General features: G+C 46.5%; 1 protein-coding gene across 2 annotated transcripts; it reads right to left on the bottom strand.

Moving 5' to 3' along the window:
* Window positions 1-417: 417 nt before the first annotated feature.
* TWIST1 (twist family bHLH transcription factor 1) lies at window positions 418-7,784 on the bottom strand. 2 transcript variants are annotated; one of them, XM_073329547.1, is made up of 2 exons: window positions 6,967-7,784; window positions 418-469 (listed from the first exon to the last, which is right to left on the bottom strand). In XM_073329547.1, the coding sequence occupies exon 1, from the start codon at window positions 7,568-7,570 to the stop codon at window positions 7,010-7,012; it is 561 nt and encodes a 186-aa protein (XP_073185648.1). In that variant the 5' UTR covers window positions 7,571-7,784; the 3' UTR covers window positions 418-469; window positions 6,967-7,009. The 2 variants fall into 2 exon arrangements, with proteins under 2 accessions (XP_073185648.1, XP_073185647.1); XM_073329546.1 differs by lacking the exon at window positions 418-469 and adding an exon at window positions 5,624-6,199.
* Window positions 7,785-10,025: the final 2,241 nt, after the last annotated feature.

The raw sequence follows: 10,025 nt of genomic DNA, 5'->3' as shown, positions 1-10,025 counted from the left end.
CCCCATCCATAAGATGTAATAAGCCCTGTGAAATTACAGGACAGTGCCTGTTTAACAGGACTTTCTCCTTTACACTAAAATATACCTAGATTTTTTAACGTTAGAATTCTGCCTAGAACGAAGGATTTGTGCATTTGTCCTTTAACTTCTTTCAAGTGGCAAAGAAAGATAGTGCCCTGCTGAAGTGTCAACCTCTGGGCAGCTTTTGATTTCCTGCATAGTCGTGGCGTTACTTCTTTTGTCCCAGACCTGCCGTTCACTCACGCCAGATATTTATCTGCTCCTGGCAAGCAGACCGCAGGCAGTGGCAGCCAGGCTAAACGCGCGACAGAATGGGCAGAGCTCTGCAGCCTGGAAGTAGCATACCAGCCTGTCTTCCCTTCCAGCCTGGAGTCTCCTCCTTGGAGTTTGAAATTTAGGCTCTGTCCGGAGAGGCATTCCTCCACTCTTCTTATCAGCCGCTACCCACCTTCGAAACAAAAATTGATTAGTCTCAGCTTTTTCCCAACCGAGATCCGATACTTTTCTCAGGATCAAACGATTCTGAAAGGGGCTGGGGGGGGGGGCGGAGAGAGAGAAAATAACACACACACAACCAAACCCCAAACCCCAACAACAACAGAGAGAGAAGGTGGAGTTTAAAAGACTTCTAATCTTCAGACAGAGGGCCCCTGGATCACACATGGGCGTCCTCCATTCCGCAAACAAACAAAAATTAATGTTTAAATAAAGCCCATTTATAAAGGGGGAAAAAGGCAAGACTGATTTATGTTCGATTTTCCTTCCGTGTAGTTAGAAGGCGTGGCTCCATTTGCGATTGTACATCTGTTCCCTTCACGTGACGTTTTCCTAAAAGCTCCAACATCTGGTCAAAATAAACCTCTTTCAGGTACCTGCTTAACTTTTCACATGTCAAAAGCCCTCCACCTCTGAAGCTCCCCTTTCCTCCACGGCTGCTTTGTGCGCTGCTTTCCCCCACAATGCAAAAAATAAAATAAAATAAAAAAAATAAAATAAAATAAATCCTAGCCCTAAAATATTAAAGTGCCAATACTTTCGCTCCCCCCCCCGCTTTGACCCCCCAAAATTCCAACTTTTGCTTGGATTACCAAAGGTAACATCTCACACCATCCCAGTGCAATCCTTGTGCGTTGGTTTCTGCTCTGGACCAAATAACGGAATTCGAAACAAAACACACCCCTGCAATTCTGGCGTATGCTAATATCTTCCCTGCACTCTTCCTTATAGGAAACACTCCGCAGGCCAGGTGTTGATAGCTTAATCGGCTAAATCCGAAAGCGAGACACTTTTATTCTGCTATTAATGATAATGTTTTCGACTTGTTTTGCAACGAGATGGTTTGGGAATGAAACTCAACCCCAGTCTCTTGTAGGTGTTCTCAAAGAGCGCGAGTTCAACTGATTCAGTTCCTTTAAGTTTCAGATCACATTATAAAAGTCATTACCGACGTGTTGGTTACTATATACGACAAAGCGATGGAAATAAAAACGGTATAATCCTAGCAAGGAGGGCATTAGACACAGGCAGGGCAGGGTCTCACTGCAGTTTTCCCACTGGGCTGTTCCAAACTATTTTACTATTTCTTTTGGGTTTTTAAAACGTGTGTTACTATTTGTAGCTCTTTATTATTCCTACTTTTTAAACGTGTGCAAAGTCTTCCAGAATTCTTATCACTTGGCCCTTTTAAATGGTAGACTCTTAAAAACAGGGCAAGGGGGGGAATTTGTGCAAGTGATTTTAACCTGCTCCACCTTCAAGTGACCTGCCAAATGCTCTTTCTTATTTTATAGACATCTGGGAATTCCATACATGCCTTAAACTCCAATTACACACCTTCTTCAAAGGACACGTGCTTTGATTTGCTAAGAACATTAAGCGGACTGAAGTCTAAAGAAACTGGTGCAGAAGTTAATGTAAAATGCACCCTGTGCAATGTTTACTGCGGGCAGATTGTGTGTTGTTCAGCAAATAAAACAAGTTCTGGCGCGAGCTAAATGTGTGCGCCTTCTTTGCTCTTAGCCACATGCATCCCATGGCAGTTGATTCGGATCATTTCCCCCCGACTTCCAAAAGATACTAATTTATGGCAAAGCCCGCTTTTCACAAGGGGTCTGCTCCCAGCTTGCAGGGATGCAGGTGAAGTGACTGATCGTGTGAACAAGGGCACACAGGACTCTGAAGAATGGCCCCAAAGTCGCTTCCGCCTCTGTTTCCTTACAGTTCTCTTTCGATACATTCTGAGGGTTCAGGGACCGATCCTGCTCCCCATAGACGCTCTTTGACGGCAAAGGGACCAGGATCCTTCCCCATCTCTTACAATCTTTTATCCTGTATCTATTGGTCTCCTTTTAACGAGAGCTTGTCGCAGCTGCAGCATCGGTTGCTAACTGCGGTTCCCATGTGGGAGGGATCGGCACTGTATTTACCCGCCAGGTCCTCCCTATCCACACGCAGGGGCAGTGCTGTTTACCCACACCGCAAGTGAACCCCTTTTCTCTACTGAATTTTGTTTGGATTTCCGTCACATTTGTTCCCCCACACGTTTGTTTGTTTTTCTTAAAATTACAGATGCAGGGAAAACCGCCTGATATCATGAGAGCGGGACAAACGCTCACTTTGAAGGATTCCTGGGCAGGACTTCAAGTGAAATCATATGCCTGAGAAGAATTTGATACTGGACTAGAGAAAATCGCTAGTTCTGAGCTTGCCAAACCGTGGAATGTGCAAAATGCTCCACTCTCTTGCACAAGGCCGAGGGTAGCGTCCTAAGAATCTCCATGGAATAAACTGAACCTCAAAATTGCAAAGCCGTGAGGTTGTTGCGTGGGGCAGAGAGATACCAGCTATACATCTGGGCCTGAATCCTGGAACCTTTCCTCGCTCTATTAGCCTACAGGCGTGAGTAAAAGTTCCAGGATCCGGCCCCTTGTTCCCTGGCTTTCCTTGTAACAGGCATTGGGTTTGTTAGCCTGCACAACTATCCATGGATTGCCAACAGAACACGTTTAGTGTGTTCATAGCTAGGGTAACAAAACATGGGAACATTCTGCACGGGAACCTCATCTATGCTACATTTTGTTCTGGAAATAAACTGTCCAGCTTTGTGCCTTGCAAAAAGAATCAATCAGAAATCATAACTTTCAAAGACAGAGTCAGTTTTTGATTGCAGCAGTGCTTAACATTCCCAGAAGAGGAATTCATGTTTTTCTTCAGTAAGGCTGAATCTGAGTTAATAGCTCTTGACTCAAGTGTAGGGGGCCACACAGTAACAAAGTACCAAACGGGAAAGGTCACGTTTGTAGTTTTAAATCAGGATCATCTCCTGTTATTTTTTTTAAATAAAGATAACGATTGATACTAGACAAATAAAACAGACCCCTTTTGTAATGGGAACAATAAAAATATTGGGTATATGGTATTTGCCACCTTTTTATAGTGATCACTGCAAAATACAGATTAAATTTCCTCCTAGGAAAGATACAAGGCAAGTAAGGATAGTATATGCAGTAATTAAAAATGTTGGAAGTGACTTGATCCCCCGCCCCTCCTCAGCGTATTGCAAGTTGCTGGAAAGAGTTGATGTAGATTGGGCCAAATTCTGCATTCACTTATGATGGTGTCAATCAGGACAAACGACGTCCAACTCAGCTGATTTAGTCTGGATTTTTCACCAGTAAAATGGGAGCAGAATTTGCTCTTCCCCCCTCCTCCCCCATGTTATTATCCACTGGTCTGCTTTTTTATATTTAGTAATAAAATAATCTGTTCGGTAAATTCCCCTTTCCTTCAAAATTACCCAGCAGTTAGTTACCTATTTCTCTCTTTTGCAAATTTAGGACAAATTATTCTTTAGCATTTGTCATGATACTGAACACATTTTCTGGTGAGCCTTCCCCTCTCTAAGAGAAAACCAGCAAAAGGTACAAGACATTCCTCTTTTCACCATCTCTTTACGTAAGCAAAGGTAGCAGAGATAAGCATTACCTTCTCCTTGATGGTGGGCTCTCATCATTGCTGGAGCTTTTCAAGAAATCTGAATATCAAGCGATCAGACCTTGATGGAGAGAGTCAGAAATCCACTTGTAGGACCACCAAAAATAGCGAATCCCTCTCTAGCACACACACACAAATTTCACCCTTCTGTCCGATGCTTAGTGCTGGGACCACCACAACCCAAATCCAATTTTCAAAGTCCTCGCTAATCCTTTAATATAAACAAACGCTGCAGGCTTTCTACTGTAAACATTGCGCGCTGGTCTAAAATATGCACGATATTAAATTCATAATACTGTTATGTCAGCAATATATGGTAATATGTGGATATGGAAACAAAAACAGTCAGGCAATAAAGTAAACTCAACCTGGGCTAAGCAAACATGACTTGTTTTGAGTAAACACACCATCTTATTTACCCTAGACATTGACTGAATCTGTTCAGCAAAAGGAACTTATAGTTTGCAACCCACACGCCTTTTGTGAGTTACTACGATTTGATCTAGAGTCTTATTTAGGAGCTAAGCAGTGACCGCCCACTTTCCTGTTAGTATGAGCATATTGATCACAACCTGTAATTTACAAAATAAAATAAACGAAGCATTGCTTGTCAGTTTTGTGGTTTGCTTTAAATAAAAACAACAGCTATAGCTAGCTGTGTATATTAATCTGTGGAATACAATACAAATACAATGGTACCGATGACTATACTAGAGAGACTGGCTGTTTTTAGTATTTTAAATAGCTGCCCCTTCCACAATTACTTTGATCATTGAAGCCCGAAGATATTTACAATTGCAGTTTTACCCTACATTAGATTTTAAACCATAAAAGCGGAGAAAAATAGAGACAAAAATGCTTCCTAAATGGCGAAGCCCTCCTGTTTATAGTTAGAAAAGGAAACCAGCGTGAGGTTATTGTATCCCACCCCTTTTTACAACCAAAAATAAGGCTTGTAAGCCTTGCAATTCAAATATTAAAACAACACCTTCTTCATAAAACCCAAATATCCATTTGGTTTCTTATTCCAGCCTCTCTTTGCCTTCGCCTTGTCTGTTTATGGGCCTCTTTAAAACGGATGCGCTCTCTGTCCTCGACTCTTTTTTAGCTAAATCAATACAATTTGCTGTGCACAGAGCGATGGCAGGGGGCATATGCCATCTTTCTGGCTTACATGTCGGAGGCAAATGGTCTGGAAAAAGAATGCCATTACTTTAGATCGGTGGCTAAAACAATTCCGTTCTTCACTTATTGTAACATTATTTGGAGTTCTGATTAAAATAAAAAGACACAGAGAATTTCCGACCCCAAAGTCCAATGAGCACTAAAGTAGAATAATAAAGCTGTCTCTATAAATAACTTCCCGGTGTCTGCCAGTAGCTAGTTTATTTGCGTTTTTCGCCCCCTTTGTTTATATTAGTGCCCCCTCTCTCTTGGGTGTCTTTACAGCTCTACAAGCAGGTATTTATCTCCAGCTTCAGCCCAGCGTTTTCATATAGACCAAACTTTAAGGTTCTTAAAATTTCAATCATATTTATTTATTGCAGAAAAATAATATACAATGATATTTACAAAACAACCATAAAAATATGAATGCATTTAGACACCGGATCTATTTGCATTTTAACATGGGTCATCAATAAATAAATAAAATGTTTATTTTTTTTCTCAGAGGAAAAAATAATAATAAAAAGTAGGAACCGGGTAGGTTTGTGTATAACAGTTTGAGCCCAGTTTGTTTTCCCCCTAAAAAGTGTTCGTCTCTAACGTTTGTTTTGTTTTTCATTATGACCATTCAAGAACGGCGAAAGTCCACAATAATGTATTTTCCTTTTCTCAATGGATCATAGGCCCGACCTCTTGGGAATGCATGCATGCAAAAAAAAAAATTAAATTCCAACATTCTTCGTCAAAATTAAAAAAAAACCCAAACCACTGTTCAGACTTCTATCAGAATGCAGAGAGGTGTGGATTGTGCAGATGCCTATCTGGGTGGTCACTGTCCAAGCACCCTTGCCTCTTTCTTTCTTTAAGTGCTCCCCACGCCCTGCTTTGAATTTGGATATAGCTCTTCTAATTTCCAAGAAAATCCTTGGCATATTTTTTTTTTATTTTTTAAAAAAATGGTATCCAACTTCAGAGTCTCTAGACTGTCCATTTTCTCCTTCTTTGGAAACAATGTCATCTGCAAAAACCCAGAGAGGGGGAGGAAAGGTTTGTTACTGATTCTTTTTATTAAAAAAAAAAATGTATGCAGAAGGGGAAAGAGAGCGAGTGAGCTGTGCTGTTTTGCATGCGACACAACTGCCCGTGATCCACCACAGCAAAACAATCAGGAGGAATTAAAGCACCCGGCGGTGGGGGTGGGGTAGGGGGGACCATAGCAGGGGGGAAAGGAATTGGGAAACGCACACTGGGAAGTGTACCAGAGACACCGATTCCTCTGTTTAAAAAGCGAATTTACAATGAAGGTTTGGTGGACGAATAATCTCTCTCTCTCTCTCACACACACACACAGAGCAAGGACAGGAAACCATCCGAACCCCCACCTTCGCTCATGCAACGTTGGCCGAAGCGACCGCGTCCCCCCCCCCTCCCCGCCCCCCGCACGGGAAGCCGTCTGTATGTTACACCCGCCCACGCCTTGCAAATGTACCGAGTGGTTCTGGTGCCCGGCTCGAGCCCTCTCCCAGGGGCCTGGCCGGGGGGCGCTTGGCTGGGCACTGGCTGAACAGCAGGCCCCTTCCAGACGTCTCCCGCTGGGCACCCAGCAAGCGGAGCCCTCTCCGCTCACTAGCGTTGGGCTCCCTCGGTGCAGGCCCAAGCCCTGATATTTCCCAGCTCTGCCCCACGGCTCCATCCCCCCACGCTCTCCGCCCCCCCCCCGCCCCCCCACCTCCCAGCCCCACGCGCGCAGGGATGGGCTCGCCCCCGTGCCGCGTCCTCCCTTACCTAGGTCTCCTTCCCTGGGGGTGCGGGTGGGGGCCCCTCCCTGCTAGTGGGATGCGGACATGGACCAGGCGCCCTCCATCCTCCACACGGAGAAGGCGTAGCTGAGCCGCTCGTGGGCCACATAGCTGCAGCTGGCCATCTTGGAGTCCAGCTCGTCGCTCTGTAAGACCTGGTAGAGGAAGTCGATGTACCTGGCCGCCAGCTTGAGGGTCTGGATCTTGCTGAGCTTGTCCGAGGGCAGGGTGGGGATGATCTTCCGCAGGGCGGCGAAGGCTTCGTTCAGGGACTGGGTGCGCTGGCGCTCCCGCACGTTGGCCATGACCCGCTGGGTCTGCAGCTCCTCGTAGGACTGGGGGCTGCCTCCGCCGCTGCTGCTACCGCCGCCTCCCCCGGCGCCGGACTTCTTGCCTCGCTTGCCTTGGGCCGGGCTGCACGGCTCGTCCCCGGCTCCGACGGCCGCCCCTGTGCTGCGCCGGCTGGATCTCCGCTTGCGCCCCCCTCGCTTGCCGCTGGGCTGCTGCTGCCGGTCGGGCTCCTCTTCGCTGTTGCTCAGGCTGTCGTCGGCCGGGGAGACTGGAGAGCTCGATTCGTCCTGCTGCATCATCTCTGGGGGGGGACACACGACGCGGGCCCGGAGGGGGGCAGGGAGAAGAGGGGGGCACCTAACCCGCCAGCTCCCCCTGGATCGCGGCTTGCGGGCCTGCGAGGAGGAGGAGGAGAGGGAGGAGGACCTCAGTTCGGGGGGTGGGGGGATGGCATCAGGATCCAGGAGAAAAAAAAAACCCACCACAACCCACCCCTCCCGATCCCTCCTTGGAGCCCCTTCGAGGTGTCTGGGATTGGGAGAAAGTTGCAGACTTGGAGGCTCTTATAGCTCCTGCTGGCGGAAAGTTTGGGGCAGCGGCGGTGTCATCGGCCTGACGTGGAGAGGAGGGACTTTGCTGAGCTTTATAGGGACGTTTCCGCTCCCCCCCTCCCCCAATTATGTTTCCAAACCATTCACAAGAGATCTACCCCCCTCCCTCGTCCATCCCTCCCGCTCGGGCTCTTCCCGTTTACACGACCGCTTGGGGGGGGGGGAGGGCTTTGCCACTGCGCCCTGAGCCCCGTTAATAATTGGGAGCACGGCCCTTATTGTTCGGGCTGCACAGGGCGGGTTGTCCCAGCTGGGGCAGTCTGCCCCTCTCCCAAGTTCCCCGTGCGATGGGCAACGGCTTGCAGAACTAAGGGAGGGAGAAGAAATTAACAAGAAGACGCAGTGTGCGGTGCTGGTACACACACCGCTCGCTCCCATCACCTCTGCTGTATGGGCTGCATTTCCGGGGGAGCCAAGGGTTTCTTGGGCGGTCTGTCCTATTGGGGTGATGTAATCTGCAAGGGGGAAGCCTTCTTCTATGTAAATATGGAGAAATGCTGATAGTAGCTCATTTCACGCATATCCTGGAGTTCTTCTTCTGACTTGGAAACCCCCTACCCCCCACATATTTGACATAGTACTGACAATCCAACACTTCGCATACAGAGGGAAGTAAGTGAGGAGACTGTGTTGTATAACTCCTCACTGCTGAGATTTCATTACTGGTGATCAGGCAGTAAGTTTTCCCTCACCCAGATGTGTTTTGGAGGGGGGGGAGGGGGAACATAGCGCCAATCTGTTTTACATTTGGTTTTTTAGGTTTGCATACACCGCTCTTGGTCCTCCCCTCCCAGTTCCCTACCAGAAAAGGGCAGGTGCTGTGCATTTTTCACAACATCTCAGCTGCAAACCGTAGAAAGCCTGAGTTCGAAGGCGAGGAGTTGCAATGCGGCCAGTCAATATTTTAGATCACGGTATCTGGAGAGCGCAAGGCTTTAATGCAGGGTTTACACAACACTTTGTTAGCTCTCGCTTCTCAACCTTTTGAGTGTCTGTCTGGGTACCTTGTCGAAAGCCAAAGCACGGGACAGTACAGTTATAGTCCCGAATTTACATTGCTCTGTTCCCCGCACGTACTGGGTTAGAAGAAGAAAAGAAAGATGAAATATACAGACTGAAGGAATCCAGAATATTAATACGGCTGTTCTAAACAGGAAAGATGGATGGGGGAAAATCCCAAGAAAGGGGGAAAGCTCACACTTTTGAAGACAACGGTGACTTGTTTTATTAATGACTTAATTTAGTTTTATCCCCCCCCCGTCTCAGACTGTTTACTATGAAGAAACACAGAGAGCCTCAGCAGATCCCCAAATGGTGTAAATTGTCATAGTCCCTTTGACTTCAGTGGAGCTGGGGCAATTGACCCCAGCTGAGGATCTGCTCCTGGGTGTGTTGAGGCCGTTTGCGATGGAAGCTTTCATTGATAAAAATCGGAATCCCATGCCCTGATTTCTTTATGCATGGCTTGAATCTTCATCGTTGGCATGCATACTAGATACTATTCTAGCTGGCGTTTCGAAATAACTGTGCAAACTGGCTACTTCGTTGTTGTTTTATTATAGTTACGAACAATGAGGTTGGTCTCCTGGTTGCATTTCCCCCACTGATTTAAACAAAAAATTGCTCGATCCTTTATCGATGGGGTGTGAAAAGCAGATGGGTTACTCACTGAGAAGCGATAAAGGCGCCACCCAGCTCCAAGAGCTGCCCCGCACACATTGGCAAGGTGCAGGTGCAAAGCGCTAGTTGTCATAATGCCATTGGCTTTGCGCGTGTGTCACTCTACAGTGACCAATAGGCCTTTCCCCTTTGACATTGTCACCCTCCCTTAGAATGAGGGCTTGCCTGGGTGGCACCATTTTATCATTTGTTCCCAAAGGAAGATCTGCCCAACTTCTAGATTAGAAGTAATCTAGTACTTCTGCTTTGATGGCAGCTGGCAATGCAAGCGTAACCTTTGCTAGGATGACAATAACATCTTTCTTTCTTTCTTTCTTTCTTTCTTTCTTTCTTTCTTTCTTTCTTTCTTTCTTTCTTTCTTTCTTTCACTATGATGCAGGCAGTAAAACTGCAAAATGCGTGGTATCGGAGGGCAAAATGTAACCTAAATATTATCTAGCCAGGAAAAAATGGTGAAGGAAGG

The sequence above is a fragment of the Lepidochelys kempii genome, chromosome 2 (assembly GCF_965140265.1).
Source record: "Lepidochelys kempii isolate rLepKem1 chromosome 2, rLepKem1.hap2, whole genome shotgun sequence".
Classification (NCBI taxonomy): Eukaryota; Metazoa; Chordata; order Testudines; family Cheloniidae; genus Lepidochelys; species Lepidochelys kempii.
The sequence above is the reverse complement of the archived record's forward strand: the minus strand, read 5'-3'. Positions and strand labels throughout refer to the sequence as shown.

Coding starts and splice junctions, on each gene's coding strand:
- TWIST1 (XM_073329547.1), bottom strand. CDS start 7,570: ATGATGCAGCAGGACGAATCGAGCTCTCCAGTCTCCCCGGCCGACGAC.